Source organism: Gekko japonicus, unplaced genomic scaffold, assembly GCF_001447785.1.
Source record: "Gekko japonicus isolate JY-2015 unplaced genomic scaffold, Gekko_japonicus_V1.1 scaffold2776, whole genome shotgun sequence".
In the NCBI taxonomy this organism is placed as follows: Eukaryota; Metazoa; Chordata; class Lepidosauria; order Squamata; family Gekkonidae; genus Gekko; species Gekko japonicus.
Genome location: NW_015169263.1, coordinates 100,706 through 126,124, shown reverse-complemented (window position 1 = coordinate 126,124; position 25,419 = coordinate 100,706). Strand labels below are relative to the sequence as shown.

The 25,419-nt window shown below is 50.7% G+C and overlaps 1 protein-coding gene across 2 annotated transcripts in view; it reads left to right on the top strand.

Moving 5' to 3' along the window:
• EPHB2 (EPH receptor B2) overlaps nucleotides 1-25,419 on the top strand; it is a 132,639-nt gene that overhangs the window by 92,720 nt on the left and 14,500 nt on the right. Inside the window, exons 5-11 of one of the 2 annotated variants that reach the window (XM_015416530.1) lie at nucleotides 5,109-5,233; nucleotides 17,066-17,228; nucleotides 17,462-17,570; nucleotides 18,070-18,134; nucleotides 20,117-20,239; nucleotides 20,538-20,785; nucleotides 22,666-22,881. In XM_015416530.1, the coding sequence (XP_015272016.1) occupies nucleotides 5,109-5,233; nucleotides 17,066-17,228; nucleotides 17,462-17,570; nucleotides 18,070-18,134; nucleotides 20,117-20,239; nucleotides 20,538-20,785; nucleotides 22,666-22,881 (1,049 nt within the window). Of the gene's footprint in view, nucleotides 1-5,108; nucleotides 5,234-17,065; nucleotides 17,229-17,461; nucleotides 17,571-18,066; nucleotides 18,135-20,116; nucleotides 20,240-20,537; nucleotides 20,786-22,665; nucleotides 22,882-25,419 lie in introns of both variants that reach the window. The other variant, XM_015416529.1, reaches the window with a different exon arrangement.

The following is a 25,419-nucleotide window of genomic DNA, read 5'->3' as shown; positions in this document are numbered from 1 at the left end:
TTGGAAGAGAGTCCGGGACCGCCCCCCCCCCCCCCAAGCCCCCAGCTGCTCTTTCCTTGTTGCGCCGGCTCATTCCTTAATGCTCCTGAGGGAGGCCGGTTCTCTGGGCTCTGTTGCCGCCTTTGCGACTCAGACACGAGTTGCGGGGATTAATGTGATCAGAGATGGATTCTGCTGCCGGTAACCCAACCCCTGCGGCTGAGCCGGAGCAACCAAGGAGCTCTTTGATTACTCCAGGATGGGGCATGGGGGGCAGAGAGGCTTCGGTGGTGGTGGTGGTAGTGGTGGTTGGGGGGGGGATGAGATTGGCTCTGCAGACCTGGCAGCTGACAGGAGGGAGGGAGGGAAGCGAGCGGTAAAATGGATTGGTGCTGGTGTGGGTGGCAGGCTTGAAAGAGAAACCAGAGAAGGGCCCGCCCGTTTCGTGGCTGGCATGTCAGTTGGCTTCCCCCTCTCCGACCCACCCACCATGAGATGAACAGCGGTTTGCCAATGCGATGGCCAGAGGCAGGGAGGGGAGTTTATTGGGGTCTTCTACCACCACCACCACCCTCTGCAGTCCCGCATTATTATTCCTGCCAATCTGCGGCCAGTGGATCTGTTGACATGTTGTTGGCTGTCGTTCGATCATAGTGCTAAAGCATGAGTTTGTGTTGGGTGTTACAAGTCAAAACACTTCAGTATTTACAGGGTTAATGATGTTTGTTAATTCACATGTTTGTTTTTAACCAATCTGTTTAGACAAGAGAATGCCCGGGAACTTTGGAGCTAATTTGCTAGTCTGATTGGAAACCAAGGTGTCAAGTATTTACCATATTGGTTTCTCCTTCCTCTCTTTGTTCTGACTGAGAAGGAGACGCCATTCGGCTCTTCCCGTTTTACCTTTAGCTGCAAAGATGTAGGCATATTAGCTCTTTGTTATTTTATATCCTGTGTACCTTTTCCCATGTTAGGTTTATAGTAAACTTTTATATTTTAATACACACCATGGACTCAGTCTCTTAATACTCTGCTGACTTACTTAAAAAAGAATCCCAACAGTTTGCAACCAGGTTGCCTCGTCCACACTGGAAAATTCGGCCGTGGATCATTTGTATGGCACAGCTGGATTGCCTTGTTCACACAGGAAAATCTGGTTGTGGATTATTGCTCTAGCACAACCGGACCGCCTTGCCTGCTCAAGGAAATCCAGATGTGGGTGGTTGTTGAAGAACAACCAGGTTGCTTTGTCTGCACAGGGAAATCTGGTCAGGGGTTATTGCTGCAGCACAGCTGGATTGCCATGTCCACTCTGGGAGATCCAGCTGTGGCTTCTTGCTGTAGCACAGCTGGATTGTCTTGTCGGCTCAGGGAAATTCAGCTGTGGACTGTCGCTGCAGCTCGACTGACACAGACATTAGCGATCCCTGTTTAGTGTAGTGGCCCACATTCAGCCAATTACACTGAATAATGTTAGTTTAATGGAGCCATTGGTTCACGCCATGTTTGAACTGGGCCAGAGAAAGCAGCAAATATGTCTAAGGAGGGAGCTAGACGAGGAGCCACCACAGAAAAGACTGTGTCTCCCTGGTGCTGATCCTCTGCCAACAAGCATTTCTTTTTGGTTACTTCTTATTTATTGCATGGGGGTGGGTTATGTTTCTGATGTCTTTTATCTTTATTTATTCATTAATGCATTCAATTTATTTCTACCCTTCCTTTCTCCCCAATGGGGACCCAAACCGGCTTACATCTTTCTACTCTCTTCCATTTTATCCTCACAGCAACCCTGTGAGGTAGGTCAGGCTGAAAGAATGTGACTGGCTCAAGGTCCCCCAGCAAGCTTCCATGGCACGAGTGGGGATTCATACCTGCATCTCCCAAATACGAATCCAACACTTTGAACCTCTGCACCGTAGTGGTTGTTAACGGGTTCTTAGTTTGTCTGGTTGACTCTTGGGTTGGTTGATAATCTGGATTTTATTGTTACTTTATGTCTGTGAGATGCCTTGGGCACCTAGAAGAAGAAGAGGAGGAGATTGGATTTATACCCCTCCCTTCACTACCCAAGGGAGTCTCAGAGCGGCTTACAAACTCCTTTCCCTTCCCCTCCCCACAACAGACACCCTGTGAGGTAGGTGGGGCTGAGAGAGCCCCTTCAAGGACTGCTCCTGTGAGAACAGCTCTTATCAGAACTACGGCTTGCCCAAGGTCATCCAGCCAGGTGCAAGTGGAGGAGGGGGGAATCAAACCCGGTTCTCCCAGATTAGAGTCCGCGCACTTAACCACTGCACCAAACTGGCTCCACCTATTGTGGAGAGACAGCACACGATTTTTAAATCAATAACAAATGTCCCATGTGCCACTACTAAGGCACCCTTGTCACCGTTTTCTACTTTGGTCAGGGGAAACCACCATACAATGGTGGCTACAGTTGAAAAAGGGTTGCGTTCCGTTTCTCTCCCAACTTTGTTCTGTTGGCCATCTCAAAGTGATGCGCGTCAGGATCCCTGGAACAGTCTTCCATCCAGGCACCGGGGAGACCCAGACCGGCTTAGCTTCTCTTCTTCTCCCTCTTCCGCTTTATCCTCACAACAACCCTGCAAGGTAGATTAGGCTGAGGGAGAATGACTTGGCTCGAGGACATCCTGTGAACTTCCCGCTAGCGTGGGGATTTGAGCCCAACGAGGTGGTTGGATGATGTGCCCTCTACCCACATCTCAAGACCAGGGTGTCTCCCCACAAATCCTGGGCTCAAACACCCATTCCCTGGGAATCGACCCACCCCTTAGTGCCTGCGTACACAAAGAGGAGGTTTGATATAACAAGGCATTTTGAAATGCTCGAGGCAGCCTGAAATACACCCCCAAGTCCTGCTCCTGGGCGGAGAAGGGATGCCCCCAAACAGAATTCAGGGGGCATTTCAGGCTGACACAAACAGAGGATCCACAAAAGTTTCACTCCACACGCGGCAGTCCGCCCGGATCCAACGCTGTTCCGGATCCAGCCCCTCACATCATCCCAGGCACACCGGCCCTATTAATCGTGCGACTAGGTAACCTCCCTTCCCTCCTCTCGCCCCCTCACCCCACGGGAGCCGCAAAGCCCCCGCAGAAGAAGCCTTTTGTTCTTTCATTTGCCTGACACAAATTCTCCATCGTCTGACGGATCCCCACTGAGCCGTGTCAATTTTATCATAATGAATTGCCGTGAGCATTAGACGGCCGTTTCCACAATTACTGCTTATTTCCGAGATACCCGACACTTCCCTGACCCGGATTGCTTGTCGTGCTGAGTTTCCCCTGCGCTTGGGGGGTGGGGAGAGAGCGGAGGGCCGGGGTGGGGCCTGCTCCTGGCGGGAGGAGCAGGGGTCCAGCCAGGTCAGGAGAGCGGATGCTGGCACAAAGGCCAGTCAGGCGCGGTGATTGACGGCCTTCGGTAACGAGAACTCTGACGGCAGAGGCGTTCACTGGATGGGAAAGATTTCCTGACTTGGCTGGCTGTAAGTGTGAAGAGCTATTAGGGAGACGAGTGGAGCTCATCTGCGCCACCGAGAGTGCCAAAGGGCTGGGGAAGGAGAGGTTACCGTTACTGGGCAGTGCCACCTTGCTAAGCCTCCCACATCATGCCTAGGATCCTGTGGAGGCCCTGATGCCTTCCAGAGCTGGAAGGACAAATGGCGATCTGTCCCAAATATAGCCAACAGGTTGATCAGCAAGCAGATTAGACAGATCCATAGAGGAGAGGTCTAGCAGTGGCTACTGGCCATGGTGACTAAAGCGAACCTCCACGTGCAGAGGCAGTCAGCCTCTGAATCCCAGAGCCAGGAGGCAACATCAAGGGAAGGCCTTGGCCTCTGTGCTCTGTGGTTGGCCTTGCAGAGGAACTGGTTGGCCATTGTGTGAGATGGGATGCAGGACAAGAACAGCAAGCGGGCATGAGAACACGCATGTTCCAGGCAGTCGCATTGCTGTTTAGAACAACTTATTTGTTACTACGAGTCCCTGTAATGTCTGTCTTAATTGGGTAGTGGTGGAGAATTCAGCTGCTGGAAGAACGTAAGAGGTGCCGTGCTGGATCAAACCCAAGGTCCACCTAGTCCAGCATCTTTCTCACAATGACCATACAGATGCTTCTGGGAAACCTATCATGGCTGATAGCTATAGGGCAGCCATGGTGCCCTCCGACACTTCTCCTGACACCCGCCAAGTGTTTTTCGAAATTGGGTGGGGCTTTTGCCCACCAAGGCTGCCGACACAGCCGTTTTGATTGGCTGTGCAGAAACGTTGCTGTGGCAGCGGCTGCCAACACAGCACAAGGATCTTTGCTGTGTGATTGAAGGGAAGCGGCGGCGGCCATTTTGTGGCTGGCTCTGCCTCCTGTGGCAGCCATTTTACAGCAGCCATTTTGGGGCTGCGGCCCACGGCACTGTGCCAGAAGGTGTTTGCAGGCGCAAAAAGCTTAGGGACCCTTGCTATAGAGAGATCCCCTCCTCCATAAATTGGTCCATTGCCCTTTAGAAGAAGAAGAAGAAGAGATTGGATTTATACCCCACCCTTCAGTACCCAAAGGAGTCTCAGAGCGGCTTACAAACTCCTTCCCCTCCCCACAACAGACACCCTGTGAGGTAGGCGGGGCTGAGAGAGCTCTGACAGAAACGGCTCTTTTTCAAGAACAGCTCTGAGAGAGCCATGAGTGACCCAAGGTCACACCAGTAGCTGCATGTGGAGGAGTGGGGAATCAAACCCGGTTCTCCCAATTAGAGTCCTTGCTCCTAACCATTACACCAAACTGGCTCTTTAAGCTAGTGGTCATAACCACATCTTGAGGCCTCGGGTTCCCTAAGATAAAACATGCACGGCATGAAAAAGGACTTTCTTTCTCTCTGTTTTGGATCTAATGACTATTGATTTCTTTGGCTACAACTGTCGTGGCAGTGCCCGCACTAGTCTGCAGTGGCAGGCCATATACGGCTTGCTTGCTTGGCGGTGCACGCTGAACACAACGGCAGCCGCGAGATGTTTTGCCTAGCCAGGGGAGAGCGGAGGAGCGATATCTCGATTTCCCAAGAGCCCAGAGAATTCAGAGACTGGGGAGTCATTGATGGTTTCCGATGCTTTCTCTCGCAGCCCCTTCAGCTGTGTCCATCATGCACCAGGTGAGCCGGACCGTGGACAGCATCACCCTCTCGTGGTCGCAGCCGGACCAGCCCAACGGAGTCATCCTGGACTACGAGCTTCAGTACTATGAGAAGGTACCGGACTGGGAGGGGCAACAGCAGAGGATGGGCGCTTCCGCCCGCTTGAGGAGAGCCTGGATCTGAGTGCTGGTACAGGAGGGCAGTCCAATGTTCCCTCTAAGCTGTGGAGTCTGGTGAGCAAAAGTTCTACTTTGTGAGCCGCTGGCATTCAGGCTGTGAGCGAGTGATTTGGCTACTGCATGAATTAGTTTGCTCCAGAGCCGTCCTTCCTGAGCTGGGACAAAAATGTGTGAGCCGGAGGCTAAAAAACTGTGAGCTGGCTCACACTAACTCAGCTTAGAGGGAACACTGGAGGCCACCCTGCTTGGCGTAGCTGCCCATCCGGCGGACAAGCAGCACTGCTGTCCCACCCACCAGGCGTGTTATTGGTTTATTTATTTGAAACATATATATATATACCGCCTTTCCACCTGAAATAGGGTCCCCAGGTGTTAGGGCTACTATAGAAGGAGGAACCAGTGCTAACACTGCTTCCCACATGGGTCCCCAACATGGCGCCCGTGGGCGCTGTGATGCCTGTCAGTACCTTTCCCATTGCCCGCCAAGTGTCTTTAGACAGTGGCCACTTGTGCACTGTCATTTCTGTAACTCGTTTGTCCCTATTGCTTCGGGGTACCCCCTCCATGTGTTTTGTGTTCTCTAGTAGTCCCAGAGTTCCGTGCGCCTTGGTGTTTAGTCATGCCGGCCACATGACCACGGAAACATCTTTGGACAGCGCTGGCTCTTCGGCTTTGAAACGGACATGAGCACCGCAACCCTAGAGTTGGATTCTACTGGCTTTCGAGCAAGGGAACCTTTAGTAGTCCCAGAGGGAGCGAAACACATCTGGAAAGGGGGGACGGACCCAAAGCAATAGGGGAAAAACGAGTGACAAAAACGACAGTGTGGAAGTGGCCCGTGGGCAAGGCCAGGTGGGGCTTGTGCCCAACAGGGCTTCTGATTGGCTGTGCAGATTAAGGGGCCCGCCGTTAAACAGAGCTTCTGCCTTAAATGTTGAAGTTACGATGAGAGTTATGCATGACCTCCCTCCCTGACGTTTTGTGGCTGGCTCGGTCTCCTGCGGCAGCCGTTTTGTTTTTACACCCACCAACTTGTGCCAGAATTCCAAACGTGCCCACAGGCTCAAAAAGATTGGGGACCCCCGACTTAGCGGCTGACGGCCTGCTCCAGTTTCATTTTCAAAAGCCTGGGTGGGTGTTCAGTGGGTTTCTCTTGCATGGGCACACAGATCCCAGACCACCAACTGAGAGGCAGGCTTGCTGCGCTGTGGAAACCCCAAGGAAAGGGAAGGATGAGGCCGTTGAGATCGCACTGCAGAATCTGGAGCCGTGATTGGCTGCTGCAGGGTTTGGTTTAACAGCAAACTTGGCCGTGTCAGATTCCCATCTGCTCCCCTTCCGAGGGAGTTTCAAGGAGGTATGGATTGTCAGGAAAAAGAATCCCCTTCCCAAAATAGTAGCCAAAGATAGAAAACGTCCCTGGCTGGTGAAAAATTTGGAGTCCAGTGGCACCTTTGAGACCAACAGAGGTTTATTGAAAGTATGAGCTTTTGTGTGCAGGCATACCTTTTCAGGTACATTGGAACGGAAGGTAAGAGTTCAAACTTATAGGCCGAACAGCAAACTAACATGTAACATGATGAGGATGTTTTAAGATGTGCAAAGACAAAACTAAATAACAAGCTGAGGTCAACCGTTGTTTTGATTTAATTAAAAGGGGAAACCGTCAAGCGATAAATATGTCAAAATAGGAGATAAATGTGTAAAGGTGTCTTTTCTAATTGTGCGAACTAAACTGAGACCCTCCATTCTGACCACCTGGAACTATCTTCCATGACTGGAGATAGCAGTGGGATCCTCTGCTCCACTGACTGCAGTTGAAATCTCCGGATTTTGATGGGTTGCATTTGGAACGGATCTCCCGGAATAGAAAGGGATCGAATTGTTAACAGGACGGAATCTTTAGAAATGTGATCATTCCTGATAAAAAACCTGCGGCTGGCCCTGTGGCTGTTAGCGGAGTGGGAAGGCAGTGACTTGGCACCAAAGACACCCCCCCCATGTGCCGCCAGCTGTGCTGTACAGTGTTCGGGAATCAGATGGGTACATGGTTCAAATTTTTAAAGGCCTAATTTCCCCAAATAGCAGATAGGGCTGTAAACATGCATCATGTGCATGCACGCGTGAAGCTGCAGAGCATGGGTCCATTGAGGCCTGTATTGTCTACTCAGACTGGCAGCTGCCCCCCAGGGTCTCAGGCGGGGGGGGGGCTCTGTCACATCTCCTACCACCAATGCTCCCTCTAAACTGTTGTGAGCAAAAATTCCGCTTTTTGAGCTACTGCCATTAAAGTTGGGAGCGAGCCATTTGGCTGCTGCACAACCTAGTTTGCTCTGGAGCCATCCCTTCCTGAGCTAAGGCGGAAAGCTGCGAGCTGGAGGCTAAAGAACTGTGAGCTAGCTCACACTACCTCAGCTTAGAGGGAACACTGCCTACCACCACTATCCTTTTTTAACCGTGGAGATGCCAGGGATTGAACCTGGGACCTCCTGCACGCAGAGCAGGGGCTCTGCCACCGAGCCACAGCCCCTTCCCCAAGATGTGATCGGATATCGTTCCATAAAACAAACAGAACTCCTTTCCCCTAGAAAACGACCATGTTAGGGAGTGGGTTAGAGCCTTTCTCGAGCTTACTGTGGTTCATTGTTCCCGGCCCCCCCCTCTTGCAAGCCCTCATCTGCAGTATGACATTTCACTGCCTAGACGCACACATTCCTCCTCCTCGACTCTTTGTCAGAACTAGGCCAGGAAACAGCTGTGTGATTGGCATCACCCTTCCGTGCCGCTCAAAGTTTCGGAGCCTGATACTGGGGAAAGAATCTGGTACGGTCAAAGTGAATGGCTGTCAATGAAAGACAGGCAGCACTACCTCTGGTAGGTTTCTCATGCTGTGTGAGTGATGTGCGCGCATCAGGATGAAGGCTGGCACTGGGTGGGGTGTGTGTGGAGATCTCCTGGAATGACAGCAGATGACAGAGATCCGTGCCCCTGGAGAAAACGGCTGCTTTGGAGGGTGGCCCGTATGGCGTTGTGCCCCATTGAGGTTCCTCCCCTCCCCAAGCCCACCGTTCCCAAGCTCCATGTCCAAATCTTCAGGTATTTCCCAAGGAGGGGTTGGCATTGGCAGACTAACTGGGACTCACTCGTTCAAGGGTTCTTCCGAAATTGTCGTCATCCGGATTTCTCCCTCCCCAATTCTTTTTAGGTCCAAATCCCCCAGTCTGATTTCCCATGCAGGACTGACACATTAGTAGAGGCTTCATTTCTACTCACTAATGCCGATGGCCCGGCTTCAGAAACAGACGCACTTTAATAGCATGAAAACTCTTGACCGGTTGACTGTTTATAGAACTAGGCAACGTGCAAAAAAATGAAGTTCTGCAGCGTTAAAAGATAAAACATGGTCCTGTTCGGATGAAGACTACGAAACGACTTTGTCATCTGGAAAACTTTGTTAACTTTATTGTTTTGGACCTCTTTTTGCACATACATACGATTTTGGGTCTTTATTATAATATATCTTGTTGTTATTATTGACTCTGGCAGTGTTATCTAGCGGACACATGCACAGCTTTTATTGCTCTTCCCTTGTACTGCTCCAAGAGCTGTGGTTCTCTGTTTTTGTACCGACACATTAGAAATGCGGAACCAGTTTGTTTATTTGAATGTCCTAGTTTTGTACCACCCACTGTGGGGAGGGACTGTGGCTCAGTGGTACAACATCTGCTTGGCCTGCAGAAGGTCCCAGGTTCAATCCTTGTCATCTCTGGTTTTAAAAAATGATCAGGGTATAGGTGATGTGGAAGTCTTTCTGAGGCCCCGGAGAGATGCTGCCATGTGAGTGGATAGTACTAACCTTAATGGACCGATAGCTGGATTTGGTATAAAGCAGCTGTTAGCTCCTGCATGTCTTTTCCATCCTCGGTCGTAGTGATGTACACATGTGCGTTGTCTAAACACTGCAAAAAAGCAAGTTTGATGCATTTGTGCCTATGTTGCATAAATATTATTTTTGTGTAGTGTTTCCCCCCCATGCATAGAACTACATCTGTGCATCAGCACACCACCACACAAAAAGAATTCCCATATGACAGTAAGCATGATCTCACCAAAATTGCATTTTGGCAGTCTTTTAGCAACGGGCACATGCACATTGGGCACATAAACAGGGAAAAGGCTTAGTGAACAGAAGAACTGGATCCTGCAGTAAACTGCATGATCTAAATCCGGAGTGAATGTTAGAAATTCTCCTAGTTAAACTTCAGTTTGGGAAGTGGAACATAGCACATGACAGTCCATGTAAAACTAAAGGAAAGAAGTCGGCGAAAATGATCATTCCTACCTGAGTTTATTTATTTATTTGGTTTGATTTCTAGACCACCATTCCCCAAGAGCACCAAGGCCTTCTCACTCCAAAGTACAACTTGTTGCAGGGGAATTCCTTGCAGGGCAATTTGGGGCCGGTTTCATAGCGTGTCATGGGCCCAGAGGGCAGTGGTTTTCTCTGGCTCCCCCTAGAGGGCACTCACCTGGCTCTCTGCCTTATAATGCCCAGTCCCTGTAGCTTTGGCATGACCAAGGGTCATTTCCTGCAGGAGCGCACAGGAGCGGAGCTCCGGCAGTAAAGAGTCCAGGGGGCAGGCACATGCAACAAGCCCCACCCCCTACTCCCAGCAGCCCTCAGTCAGAACAAGAAGCAGCCAGGTAAGTTGCAGAGCCCCCCTGGCCCCCCAGTCCAAAACAGTCCAGTGGCACCTTTAAGACCAAGTTCTATTCAGGTACAAGCTCTCCCTCCTCTGTGAGGGCAGATCTGCACATCCCCCCCCACCCCGAATAGCTAGCAACCCAAAACAGTCCAGTGGAGCCTGAGCGGTGGGTGTTGCCTACTGACACACTTCCAGTGATGTCAGGGGGTGTGGCATATGCAAATAAGTTATGCTAATGAGTTATGCTAATGAGCTCCTGCACCTCTTTTTCTACGAAATGACCCCTGGGCATGACCAGGGGTGCAGTTAGTTGAGCAGACACGAATCTCCGTTTTTCTGGAGAACGCTGAGGTCCAGAAGCCATCCCTGGGAGTGCTGTGGCTGACCTTGACTGCATGAAACCGCCTGATCCTGAATCAGACCCTCGGTTTGTCAAAGTCAGTCTTGTCTGGTCAGGCTGGCAGGGGCTCTCCAGGGTCTCCGGCCGATCTCTTTCACATCACCTACTGCCAGGTCTTTTCGCTGACGATGCCGGGGATTGAACCCGGGACCTTCTGCTTGCCAAGCGGAGGCTCTGCCACTGAGCCAAGGGCCCTTCGCTGTGGCAAAAGCAAAGGAACCCCTTTGTTGTGTCTGATGCCCTCCGCAGCAGAGTATATGGGGGGGTGGGGAGATTCAGAACACTGCAGGGTGAGTCTGGAACAGCCATGAATGTTTCAGAGAAGCTCCAAAAAAGTGATGTTCATTGGCCCTCATTGGACAGAAATGGGAACAGACATTCTCCCCCGGAGTTCTCATCCCTGATTTTGTGATTCCAAGTCCTATGAGGAAAGGCTGAAGGAGCTGGGTATGTTTAGCCTGGAGAGGAGATGACCGAGAGGTGATACGATAGCCATCTTCAAGTCCTTGAAGGGCTATCATCTAGAGGAAGGTGCAGAGTCGTTTTCTGTTGCCCCAGAAGGTTGGACCAGAACCGACAGGTTGAAATTAAATCAGAAGAGTTTTCGGCTAAACATTAGGAAGAACTTCCTGACAGTTAGAGTGGTTCCTCAGTGGAACAGGCTTCCGGGGGTGGGTGGGGGCTCTCCTTCTTTGGAGGTTTTCAAACAGAGGTTAGGTGGCTATCTGACAGCCATGCTGATTCTGTGAACTTAGGCAGATCATGAGAGGGCAGGCAGGAAGAGTTGCATCAGTGCTTAGTTCCTGTGGCCCTTTCTTACACCTCCAGGGAAATGCTGACTGCCAGGGATCCTGGAGGGTTTTGTTGTTGTTGTTTTGCCCTCTTCTGGGCATGGAGCAGGGGTCACTGGGGGTGCCTAGTGCAGGGGGTTGGACTAGATGTCCCTGGAGGTCCCTTACAACTTTATGATTCTATGATTGTACCTGAACACACCTGAGTGTGCCCCAACTGGGATTTTGAGCTCCGTCGAGACTTTTGCATCAGACAGAGTCCCTGTTATGATTCCTTTGGAGCCAGCCTCCTCGAGTTCCTCTTGGGCTGACACGTGATCAGAGGCTTTGCATATCTCTCCCGCAGGGAACCCATTTGAAATGGAAAACTGAAAATTACTATAAATGTATGTGTTAAATTTTATTGGGAAACATTGATACAGTTTTGGAGAGTGTTGCTGGGAGCCATTCAAAAGAGAAGGGGAGGCGAGCCAATACACGTTCCCCTTATCGGGGACGAACTCTGCGTGTGATTCTCGGCTGCCTGCAGTTTCTCCCTGGGATTTTAAAGAAACAAAACGTGGCCACAAAGATCGGCCTTTAAAGTGGAAGATCAGTGCGATTGAGATGGGGACGGGGAGGGGGCTTCTTGACTCCTTTGCATCTGGCGATTTTACCACCGACTCTCTTCCCGCTGCTTTTTACATTGTACATTATAGGAGGAGAGTTTTTTAAAGGGGGAAAAGGTGCCGGGAGGAAAAGGGTTAATAAGAAGGGAAGGCAACATGGGGAAAGAATGCGGCGACTCTCTTCCCGCTGCTTTTTACATTGTGCAAGATAGGAGGAGGGTTTTTTAAAGGGGGAAAAGTGCCGGGAGGGAAAGGGTTAATAAGAAGGGAAGGCAACTTGGGAAAAGAATGCGACTCCAGCAGTCTCCCATCTCCTTCTTTCCTCCTCCATAGACTTGGTTGGTGACCTTAGTCAAGTTACTCTCTTCCATCTGCAGATTCAGGTAATAGTGCAGGTAGAGTTGCCAACCTCCAGGTGAGGCCTGGGGATCTCCCAGAATTGCACCTGATCTCCAGACTGCAGAGATCAGCTATCCTGGAGAATATGAAGAGAGTTTGGATTTATTCCCCGTCCTTCACTCGGAGTCTCAGAGCTGCTTACAATCTCATTTCCCTCCCCACAACAGACACCCTGAGAGGTAGGTGGGGCTGAGAGAGCTCTCTCGAGAACTGCTCTTGAGAGAACAGCTCTGAGAGAACTTGTGACTGACCCAAGGTCACCCAGCTGACTGCATGTGGAGAACGGGGGAATCAAACCCAGTTCTCCCAGATTAGAGTCCGCGCTCTTAACCACTACATCAGACTGGCTTTGGAGGGTGGACTCTGTGGCATTATAGCATGCTGAGGTCCCTCCTCTCCCCAAACCCCACCCTCCCTAGAGTCCGCCCCCAAGTCTCCAGGAATTTCCCAGACCAGAGCTTGCAACCTGAAATACAGGGCTGTTGCCTGTCTTATGACAGTATAATGTGTATGCAATTATAATGAAACACATTGCAAGCCCTATATGAAAATTAAATATTATTGTTTGCTTCCAGTCCTCTGAGGCTGTTTGGAGACTGTGGTTGAGGACAGTGGGCCCGATTCTGAACCCCCACCCATTCTCCACCTTCACTCAAGCAAGCTTCATCTCTGTACGGGGACTTTGGCGCATGTGAACCAGACTGATGGGGACTCAGGAGGCAGGCAGACATCCGGGCAGGGTGGGGGGGGTCTCTAGCATACAGGCAATCCCCCCCCCCTGTAAGAGAAACAGAGTAAATGCAGAAATCGGGAAGGGAAGGGGGATGTATGGGGGCTGGAGGGAGTGAAGCTAATTAAAACACTATGATTAAACGAAGCCACAAACGTTTCCCCCCAACCGCCACCAAATGACAGAGGAAAGGGTGAATCCTCTCTTCCCTCCCAGTGACCTATTTTTGCTTCCCAATAGGAGGGGGAAGCCGGGGGGGGGGGAGGGAGGGCCCACCATTATTCAAGCTGATAAATAGGTCCTGACCTATATCACATAAAGTGGAGCCCTTTTCCCACTCATCTTGGGGCCCCTCCCTGTGGAAAACCGGGAGTGGTCGCTTGAGTGCCAGTGCTGGGAAAGAGGGAAAGTCGCTGCGATGTTGGGTCTTCTGGGGCCGGCTGCAGGGCAAAAACGGTGGCACGGCAACCGTGGGAGGGAGGTGGCTTTGCATGTGGCAGGCAGGTCACCACTGCGGCTCCGTGTGTGTCCAGGTAAATTCACACCTGGTGTCACTGGGCAGCTGCCCAAGCCTCCGGTCGTGTTTAATCCTATACTAATTCAGGTCCGGGAGCTGCGGTGGCTCAAGTGGTTAAGACACTGAACTGCAGGCTGTGGAAGGCCGGTAGTTCAGCAGTTCGAGACCCAGGTGCTGCATGATGGAGTGAGCTCCCATCTCTAGTTTCAGCTCCTGCCAACCTAGCAGTTCGAAAGCAAGAAATTGCAAGTAGATAAATAGGGACCACTTCGGTGGGAAGGAAACAGCGTTCCGTGCGCCTGGGTGTTTAGTCATGCCGGCCACGTGACCACGGAAACGTCTTCGGACAGTGCTGGCTCTTCGGCTTTGAAACGGAGATGAGCACCGCAACCCTAGAGTCGGATTTGACTGGCTTTCGAGCAAGGGAAACTTTACCTTTACTTTAATTCAGGTCCAGAGTAGCCTGATCACGTCAGATCTCAGCCAGGAACTGGCAACCCGAGATCCAAGCCTGGATAAACAATTTCTTTCAATGCGAAGGTTTTACTTCGCTGTTCTTATAGGAAATTAAGACAGATATAAAGCAAAGTAGCAGTCAGCATTAAGGAGAAAGGCCACCATGATGTGCCCTGACCCGGATGGCCTAGGCTAGCCTGATCTCATCAGCTCATGGACGCCAAGCACGGTAAGCCCTGGTTTGTACGAGGGAACGGAATTATTAACCGAAGTTCATCTCGAACCAGGCCCGGTTCACGGTTCGCGAACCTCGGTTCGTGCCATCCCACCCTCACAAGCTCCCACGAACCTCCCATGAACCAACCAGGTGGATTTGTGTGGTTCGTGTCAGCAGACACGCTGGTGCCGGTGGCAGGGCTTGGAGACGGCATTTAAAGAGACCACAGTCCCTTTAAATGCTTTCTCCAAGCCGCTTGCCAAAACTATTCAAAGGGATCCCTTTAAATGGTTTTCGCAAGCCATGTGGCACGGTTCGCAAGTGAACTGAGAAGGCATTTAAATGCCTTCTCAGTTGACCTGCTGGGTCATGCCGCCACGGTCACCCAGCTGGCTTCATGCAGAGGTGTGGGGGAATCAAACCCAGTTCTCCAGATTAGAGTCCTGTCATTCTTAACCACTATGCCGAACTGGCTCTCGAAGGGAACCCTTAAAATGGACCTGTCGAACCACAAACCGGGCCGAACTTCCATTTTTACGGTTCGTGTCCATCCCTAGTTAGTCCTTGGATGGGAGACCACCAAGGAAAGCCAGGGTTGCGATGCAGAGGCAGGAAACAGCCCAGGGTTGCGATGCAGAGGCAGGCAACCGCAGACTACCCCTGAACGTCTCTGGCCTTGGAAAACGTATGGGGTCCACTTGACGGCACTTTCGAACTACCAGTCCATGAGAGGATCTGTCCTCTTATCCTATGAGCGCCGAGTTTCCTCAGGGGCTTTTGATGAGGAGCCACGTCAAAAGCTTTTTGTAAGTCCCGGGTATCTAAGGTCTCTTGGCTCACCCTTCTCTAAGTGTCTGTTAACCTTCCCAAAGGAAAAAGAGGATTTCCCTTCATAGAAGTCAGGCTTATTCCTCATCAGTTGGACTCATCCCTAAGCATGTTGAATCACTCTTCTTTGAATAACAGTTGCTGCTCGACTTGCTGGGACTTCCGCCAATTGTTCCCAGAAAAAAGAAAAGATAAAAAGAAAAGAAAAATTGCCACCGGCCTCTGTGCTGGTACATGACTTCCAGATACATCCTATTGTACAGAGTTCCCAGAGATTCCTAGAGCTACCCATAATTGCTTCCAGGTTGTACCACGAAGTGAAGTAGGGATGTCAGTGACATCACTTCCCCCAACGTCTCCGCCCCCGCAACCTTCTCACTGGTTACCCGGCAACTCTAGTTGCCTCCATTTACCCAGAAGAGATGTTAGGCCCGCTGACCTATAATTTCTGGTAACTCCTCTGAATCCATTTTTTAAACTTGTGTTCACATTTGCTGCTTTACAGTACTCTAGCCAGGAAGGCAGGTTTATCAACTAATGGTAGCTTTGTTGGGCAGAAGGAGTGGGATACAAATGCATAAAATCAGAGCTATTTTTGGGCAGGAACGCACAGGAACGGAGTTCCGGCTGGCTCCTGAGCTGGCCACGCCCAGCAGGAACTCATTAGCATAATAGGCCACACCCAACAGCAGAAACTCATTAGGATTGGCTACATTAGGGGTGTGTGGCCTAACATGCAAAGGAGTTCCTGCTCCAAAAAAAGGCCCTGGGTTTTGACAACAAACAAGGTAAACAGAATAACAAGCAAAAGGTGGGTGTGGCTGGATGACCACACTTCTGGTAACATGGGGGTGCGGCCTAATGTGCTAATGAGCTGTGCTGTCAGGGTTGTGGCCTAATATGCTAATGATTTTCTGCTGTTGGGTGTGGCCTATTATGCTAATGAGTTCCTGCTGGGCTTTTTCTACAAAAAGAGCCCTGCATAAAATAAAATTAAAAGTTGCATATTTTTCAAGTAGCAAATTAGTCCAGTTACAAGAAAGTGGTGTTTTGTTTTTTATTATTAAAGAGATGGCAGTCCTGGGAAGTGTTAATAGTTCACAGAGGACAACCTTGTGTTTTTGCAATTGTATTTTAAGTGGGAAAGATGGATGCAAATTAGGTCTGAAAAAGGACAGGAAACTGTCTTACACTGATTCAGACCATTGGTTTATCAAGGCCAGCATTATCTGCTCAGACTGGCAGCAGCTCTCCATGGAGATAAATCAAGACGGGTAGCTGTGTGAGTCTGTCTGTAGCAGGAGAAAAGAGCAAGAGTCCAGGAGCACCTTAAAGACTTAACACAATCTATGGCAGGGTAGGAGCTTCCGTGAGTGCTCGCTTAAGGTTGGCGGATTTCCATTTTGTATGGCTAATCGTGGTGCTTTCCATGGAGCTGGATCAAGATGGGTAGCCGTGTGAGTCTGTCTGTAGCAGTAGAAAAGAGCAAGAGTCCAGTGGCACCTTAGGGACTAACAGGTCTTTTTTTGTACAAAAAGCCCAGCAGGAACTCATTAGCATAACAGACCACACCCAACAGCAGGAACTCATTAGCATATTAGGCCACACCCCTATGTCTTCCCTTGGCTTGCCTGGGCGCCCCACGGCTGGGGGAGCCCGGGGAAAGCCAGCCCTTAGAGGGGGGGGGCAGTTTAAACTGCCTTTCCTTGGCTTGCCCGGGCAAGCGGGCCCTTGGACAGGCTGGGGAAGGCATGGGGAGGCAATTAAATGCCTCCCCGATCCTTCTAGGACCCACCTGGCCTGCCCACCTCAGAGTCACCGGGGGGGGTTCGCTCTCCAGGCCTTCCCTCTGTAGCCAGGCACGCAGAGGTTTTGGCTGTAGTGGGCGTGGCCAACTCTGAAGCCAGCCGGAACTCTGTTCCTGTGCGTTCCTGCCCAAAAATAGCCCTGGGGACTAACAAAATTTGTGGCATGGTACTGGCAGAGTAGGAGCTTTTGTAAGTCACTGCTCACTTCTTCAGATCCCTGCATTGTGCAGGAGGTTGGACTAGATGATCCTTGAGGTGCCTTCCAGCTGTAGGTCTCTGTGGCAACTGCTGTTTGTTTCTGTGGCAGGACCTGAGCGAGTTCAACGCCACAGCGGTTAAGAGCCCCACCAACACTGTCACAGTGCAGAACCTCAAAGCTGGCACCATTTACGTCTTCCAGGTGCGGGCACGCACGGTGGCGGGCTACGGGCGCTACAGTGGCAAAATGTACTTCCAGACCATGACGGAAGGTGAGAACCAGGCGCACAGCCGGGGCCGGAATCAGACGTGCTAAAGCCCCCAAATATGATAATTTTTTCATTTACTTGCAATCTGGCCCCTAAACTATAGCTTACTTAGCTTGTGCACAAATCCGGCTCTGTGGATAGCTTCCCTGGGGCAAACGAGGCTGGGATTCCACCGGGGCCAGTGCAGTCATATACCGCCGTGCCTTAACACCCTCCTTCTCGGTTTTCCCCCGCAGCCGAATATCAAACCAGCATCCAGGAGAAGCTCCCCCTAATCATTGGCTCCTCGGCCGCAGGGCTGGTTTTCCTCATCGCCCTGGTCGTCATCATCCTGGTGTGCAACAGGTAGGGAAACTGGGAGGGGCTCCGAAAAGGGGGCGGAGTCAAGGCCAGACTAGCCCCCAAAAGAGAGGTGAAGCGGCTGCTGCCGCCTGGCTTTCTTCGTGACCTCGGTACATGGTGGCTGGAGAACCAAAACAACGTCACAGAGGAAAGAGGCCATGGCGTGTTTCTTTCATTGGCTCCTGCACATTGCAAAGGGGGAAGATAGGCTGCGGGGGAAAGGATACAGAGTACACCTCTGCGGCATCCGGTGCAGGGTCACACGTGCACATGCGTGCGACGGTGCCTCTCTGGTCCCAGCTCTCATTGCGGCTGCATGTTTCGCCAGCGGGCTGCGCACGAGGCATGAGTGCCCACCCAGCCTTGTGTGTGTGGGGGGGAAGGCTGGGGGGGCGGGGATATGCTCTTTCTCTGGGCTGAGAGTTGAAGCCCAGCCTTGCCCCCTCCCCTGCTCTGCTAGTCCATCTGCCTCCCGCTCAGCACGGTGCTCTCCTTCCAGAAGACGAGGATTTGAGCGCGCAGACTCCGAGTACACCGACAAGCTTCAGCACTACACAAGCGGCCACAGTACGTACTCTTTGACCGACCCGGGGGGATTGGGGGGGGTGCGCCCCGGGTTTTCTTCTGCACCTTTTTTCCCTTGGGAGCTGCTGCTTTGTGGTCCCGTATGACCAGCCAGCCCTGACCGGATGGCCTTGACTAGCCCTACCTAGTTAGTTCTCGGAAGCTGAGCATGGTTCGTACTTCAGTGGGAGACCACCGAGGAATCCCAGGGTCGGGAGGCAGGGGGAAGCAATGGCAAACCACCTCTGAATGTCTTTTGCCTTGAAACCTCTATGGGGTCACCGTAGACTTGACCACAAAATAAATAAATAAGTTACCAGCCTGCTTCCTGCCTTCTCTGTTTTTCTGGAAAAGCACCAGTCTAGGTTAGGTATCTTCTGTAGCCCCTGTCCCACCTCACTTTGGAACCCTACTTTGTCCTCTGGAAGGCCAGATTCTCTAATGCTGAATACCCATTCGTTATTTGGGTCAACTAAGCCCATCATCCCATCGGCTCTTTGCATATTGGGGCATATTGGATGTTCCTCTTCTGCCTAGATGGCTCTACTGCCCCAGAATGTGAAAGAGGAATCCAAAAAAGTGATTGCCGGCTCTTGAGAGAGAGAGAGACTCATTCGACTAAGGGCCAAATGACACGCGGTGGTGGGAATCTGTGGTTAGATCCCCCGATATGATATGTGATTTGATGGCAAAGGCAGCTGGCAGGGAGAGGGGGAAATATCAGTCTGGCTACAGTGTTTGGGGAGGGGGCAACTCCATCTTAACCCTGTGCGCCATTCCCCTGATCAAAATGAGAAAAATTGCCCTAAGCCCCAGAAAGGAAAGAAGACCATTTATATTGTGCCTGTCTTTTTCTCTGCTAGGGCATAAAAGAGCCCTGGGTGAGGCAGTTTTAATTAGGAGAACCAAGGAGGCGGGAGAGCTAACCGCCCCCTCTCCAGCCTCACTGCCCTAGTCTATTGCTTTTTTTCTCCCTCTAGGGCCCAGTGTTGTTTGACCTGAAATTCCCCACCCTATGGAATGGGAAAGTGGAACATCCAAATAGCAAAACTTAAAAAAAAAAGTTTCTGGATCACATCTGATTCCTGATAATACGTGGCTATAGCCATAGGGAACACTCCCAATTCAGTTGTGCGTAAGTGTACATCATAAGAACATAAGAGACGCCAATGTTAGATCAGGCCAAAGGCCCATCCAGTCCAACAGTCTGTCACACAGCGGCCAAAAATACCAGGTGCCATCAGGAGGTCCACCAGTGGGGCCAGGACATTAGAAGCCCTCCCCCTGTTGACCCCCCCCCCCAAGCACCAAGAAGACAGAGCATCACTTGCCCCAGAGCCCCTATCTATACCTTGTAGCTAATAGCCACTGATGGACCTCTGCTCCATATGTTTATCTAATTCCCTTTTGAAGCCGTCCATGCTTGTAGCCGCCACCACCTCCTGTGGCAGTGAATTCCATGTGTTAATCACTCTTTGGCTGAAGAAGTACTTCCTTTGATCTGTTCTAACCCGACCGCGCAGCAGTTTCATGGAGTGCCCATGAGTTCTTGTATTGTGAGAAAGGGAGAAAAGTACCTCTTTCTCTACCTGCTCTATCCCATGCATAATCTTATAAACCTCAATCATGTCACCCCTCAATCGTCATTTCTCCAAGTTAAAAAGCCCTAAGCGTTTTAACCTTTCCTCATAGGGAAAGTGTACATTTGAGGCACAGATCTGTGCAGTCACATCACAGCACCAGTACATGTGTGCAAGAGTTTGAAAGTTAGGCTTGGACTGGGGAAACCTGGGTTCAGGTCTTTGCTTAACCATGAAGCTCAGTGGCTCAAGCCGTCAGTTGCTAACCTGAGCCATCTCACAGGGGTGTTGTAAGGGGCAAATGGGTTAACGCTCGACGTTAACGCTGTCCCGTGCTTCTTGGAAGAAGGGTGGGGCTGCATACACGAGTAATAATCAATGCTGCCCTTTCCCACTTCCGAGTAGTGACCCCCGGCATGAAGATCTACATTGACCCCTTCACCTACGAGGACCCCAACGAAGCTGTCCGAGAGTTTGCGAAGGAAATCGACATCTCGTGCGTCAAAATCGAGCAGGTGATTGGTGCAGGTAAGTCCTTTGGTCCCCTCCTTCTCAGTACCCAGATGGGAGGAGCATGCATTGATTGGCTGGTGGGAAAGGGGGAGTGGCTAGGACAAGGACCAGCCCAAAGAAGGCTTCACCTGTCTTTGGGTGGCTCTGAATGAAAAAAATGTTGGATGAAGAGATGGGGACTTTGCCTTGACTTCAAGCTGAGCCAAGAGGCAGGGCAAAAACATTGAACGGGACACCCTGATGCCCCTGCGATCAGGGTGGGGCCGAGCGGGTGCCCTGACCTCCGTGTCCTCCCATTGGTTCTTTGCCCCAGGGGAATTCGGCGAGGTGTGCAGTGGCCACTTGAAGTTGCCCGGCAAGAGGGAAAGCTTTGTGGCCATCAAGACCCTGAAGTCTGGCTACACCGAGAAGCAGCGTCGGGATTTCCTGAGTGAGGCCAGCATCATGGGACAGTTTGACCACCCCAACGTCATCCACCTGGAGGGGGTGGTCACCAAGAGCACCCCAGTCATGATTGTGACGGAGTTCATGGAGAATGGCTCACTAGATTCCTTCCTGCGGGTATGCCACAGTTCTCTCTCTCTCTCTCTCTCTCTCTCTCTCTCTCTGTCTGTCTCCCTCTCTTGTTTTCTGTCTCTCTCTGTATGCGTATATAAGAGGAACTTCTCAATTATGGACAAAGAGAATGAGACTGATAATCGGTCTTAGCCTACTGAATGTCTCAGCAATAAATTTGTTTTACAGCAATGAACAAAACCACAAACGAGCTGGTGTACTTGAAGGAATACCACCACCAATGCTCCCTCTAAGCTGTGGAGTCTTGTGAGCAAAAATTCTACTCTGTGAGCTACTGGCATTAAAGTTGTGAGAGAGCGATTTGGCTGCTGTGTAAATCAGTTTGCTCTGGAGCCATCCTTCCTGAGCTAAGACAAAAATCTGTGAGCTGGAGGCTAAAAAACTGTGAGCTAGCTCACACTAACTCATCTTAGAGGGAACATTGACCACCACCCATAGTGCCCAGCCCACCAGTTGAGATCTTTTTCCAGCCACGATCTCTGCACCTTCACCCGCGGAGGTGAAGCCTGGAGACAGGACCTTTTTGGTGGTGGGGTGCCTTGCCTCTGGAATTCTCCCCTTGAGGCTCACCTGACTTCCCTGTTACCTTTTAGGCCCCAGACCAAAACATTTTTCTTTAGCCAGGCTTTTAACTGCAAGCTTCCATCCATTTGAGCTATTATTATGGTCTGCCTCTCTAGCCCAAGGGCTGTTCTTCAACATGTTTTTACAGCTTGTGCTCATGTTGATAATATTAATGTTTTTGATGGTTTTTTGTTGTATTGTTTTTCTCCTATCTCGAGCGGGTCTCCGGAGAGGCGGCATATAAAATTTTCCAAAGAAACACATAATGAGCCACGAGGCTCAGTGAAATAAACAAAAGCACACATGGTTTGCAGGGCGGGCCGATGGCTCAGAGGAGAAGCTTTTCTGTTTGATCCTTGCTATTTCCAGCTATGGCATCTCACAGAGCAGGTGAAAGATGAAACCCTGGAGAGTCACAGAGTAGACAGTACCCAACAAGATGGACTCTCACACGTTCATGAAGTTGCCTTATACCGAGTTGTGCCATCAGTCCCTCAAGGTCAGCCTTGTCTACTCTAACTGGAAGCTGTTCTCCAGGGCAGTGGGGAGGCATTTGGGGGCAATGCCCCCCACAGATGAGTGTAGCCCCCCCATGGACAATTTTTTTTAAAGAAAATTTTTTTAATATAAGATGCCTGTGAGGTTTCCAAAATGACCCCGGGCACAGTCAGGGAAGCTTCAGTCTCGTTTTCTTTTTTTCTGGGTCGAAAAATAAATAGGTTTTTTGAAATGCAAAGATAGATAGATAGATAGACAGTTCCCCAGGAGTAACTGGATGCTTTGGAAGGTGGACTCTGTGGTATCGTATCCAGTGAGTTCCTGTCATCCCTGAATCTCCAAGAGTCCCCCAACCAGTTGGTGGCTGGCGATCTCCTGGGATCACAACTGATCTTCAGGGGACAGAGATCAGTCCACTTTGGAAGGAGGATTCCATAGCATTGTATACTGCTGAGGTCCAGGCCCGTAGCCATGGGGTACCTCCCCCAGATTTCCCCACGCCCCACCAACCAAGATTTTCTGGCTATACCCCTGCTCCAGATTCTCAAGTAAAGAGGTCTTTCACATCACCTACTGCCTGGTCCTTTTAGGTGAACATGCCAGGGATTGAACCTGGGACCTTCTGCGTGCCAAGCAGAGGCTCTTCCACTGACCCGCAGCTCCCTCCTTGGGCATCAGGCCGCTTTATATATCCCTGCAGATTATCACAGTCATCTGGTGGCTGTGCTGATAAGGGGCTCCAGCCCAGTAGCAAAGCTTTTTTTTTACTCACCGATGATCCCGGACTTCTTTTCTCCCTTCAGCAAAACGATGGGCAGTTTACAGTGATCCAGCTGGTGGGGATGTTGCGGGGCATCGCGGCTGGCATGAAATACCTGGCTGACATGAACTACGTCCACCGCGACCTGGCAGCACGCAACATCCTGGTCAACAGCAACCTCGTCTGCAAGGTCTCGGATTTCGGCCTCTCCCGCTTCCTGGAAGACGACACCTCCGATCCCACCTACACCAGCGCCTTGGTAAGATGCAGGGGGGAAGGCCCTTCCAAAGGGTTCCTGTGAAAAACAGCAGATAATTGATAAGTAGCTGCTAGGGTTGCCAAATCCAGGCTGGGAAATAATTGCAGCCTGGGAAGGAGCTCAGCAGGGGTGGGATGCCATAGAGTCCATCCTCCCCAGCTGTCGTTTTCTCCAGGGGAACTGATCTCTGTAGTCTGGAGATGAGTTGTGCTTCCGGGAGATCTCCAGGCCCCACCTGGAGGTTGGCAATGGTGGTGGTTACTGAGTGCCTTAAAGACTAACAGTTTAAGAGCATCAGAAGCGGTCCTTGCTTTTTCAGGTATTTGAAGAGTAAGCTTTGCCTTGTATTTTGAAGGTGCCGTTGTATCGGCACGACGGCAGTTCCTCCGAGGGAGTGGCATTTTTTTTGCCAGAGAAGGGAGGGCTAAAATGATGGAAATGAGGCTATCGTACTTTGGTCACGTCATGAGAAGACAAGTCACAAGAAGAAGATGAAGAAGAAGGGACCGCCTTTCCCCACATGTTCCCCCAAGGGCACTACGGTCGGGGGATCAAAACCTCCTGGATGTTCCAGGCCCCAAGTCCATCAAATTTGTGATGACCAGGGCTAGGGCGTTTTCGGTGGCGGCTCCTATCTGGTGGAATGAGCTCCCAGGGGAGATCCGGGCCCTGCGGGACCTTGTACAGTTCCGCAGGGCATGTAAGACGGAGCTCTTCCGCCAGGCTTTTGAATAGGAGTCGCCACCACCATTGTTCCATCAATGCCCTATACTCTCCGCACACTGCCACCGCTGGTGCGGGTACCATCGGAGGGAGCGGGACATGCTTAGGGGACAACACGGCAGGGGGGAAAATGCACTGCTGTTGCTGTATAGCTATACGACTGAGAACACCATCTTGATTGTAAAATTTGGAATTGAGTAGGGGAGCACCGAACTGTTTTATGAATTTAACTGTTTTGTATTTCTGTGAATTTTATACTGGTTTTATTGTTATTATTTGGCGTATGCCCTTGTTAGCTGCCCTGAGCCTCCGGGGAGGGCGGGATATAAGTTTAAACAAACAAACAAATAAATAAATAAGAGGAGGAGGTGGAGATTGGATTTATACCCTACCCTTCACTACCTGGAGGAGTCTTAGAGTGGCTTCCAATCTCCTTTCCCTTCCCCTCCCCACAACAGACACCCTGTGAGGCAGGTGGGGCTGAGAGAGCTCTTTCGAGGACTGCTCCTGAGAGAACAGCTCTGAAAACTTGTAATTGACCCAAGGTCACACCAGCAGCTGCATGTGGAGGAGGAGGAGTAGAGAATCCAACCTGATTCTCCCAGATTAGAGTCTGTGCTCCTAACCACTACACCAGACTGGCTACGAAAATTCAAAGGCAGCAGGAAAAGAGGAAGACCTGAGCATGGCTGTAAACAGTAGAACATTATGGAGGACATTAATTTGTAGGGTCACGAATTGACACCACTTAACAGCCCCGCACATACTGGAACTGTCTGTTAAGGACACTTAATGTTTATATGGCGCTTCCAGCACTCTGCATATATCGTCACAGTAATCTAGCCGTTCGAAAGCAAGAAATTGCAAGTAGACAAATAGGGACCACTTCGGTGGGAAGGTAACAGCGTTCCGTGCGCCGTGGTGTTTAGTCATGCCGGCCACATGACCACGGAAACGTCTTCGGACAGCGCTGGCTCTTCGGCTTTGAAACGGAGATGAGCACCGCAACCCTAGAGTCGGATTCGACTGGCTTTCGAGCAAGGGAACCTTTACCTTTAATCTTCACAACAGCCCTGTAAGGCAGGCTCTTGTTGGTATACACCTGTTGAATATAGGGGACCAGGATAGAGCAGGTTGCCCTGGGGCCACCTTCCGGAGTTTGAGGCCAGGGGAAAGCCTACATTTCCACTCTCCCGGATCATAGCATAGCCACGACATCAGTTCTGCTGTGCTGTTGTCCTAAGCCCAGGCCTGGCATTCCTAGGCTCCCTGACTGGCTATCCCAGCTGTTCACTACCAACATCCTCAAGCGTGTGTCACTGGCTTCTGCTTCCTGCCCAGAAGCAACAAACAGAAGGATTGTTCAGAGTCTTTAAAGAAATGCCTTAAACCTTCGATAAGAGAAAGAAAGTTCACGAGAACAGGTCTTGCGGCCACTATTAGCCACAAGAGCGAAAAGGAGCTTCTGTGTTCCGTGGAAGGATGCTTTTGAATTCCCAGTCTAGGGAGTCTTTACTTACTTTGACAAGCCTTTATTGGCATACGTATATACATACAATAGGAGATCAGATTAAGTATAGATCGGAAAATACAAATCCATATAGGGTAAAATTGGAGCTACGGCGCAGAAAAACAGCATGAAAGCAGAAAAACCTAATGGTTACTTATCAGAACGTATAGCCATAGCACTAAGAACAAACCTTGCTACTATTTCAGTTATTTCTGTATCTTGATTATCAAGCAAAAACAGAACAAAATCGTCAGAAATCTCTGAGAATTGAGCTAATATAGGATACAGAAGATCCTGGCCAGAGG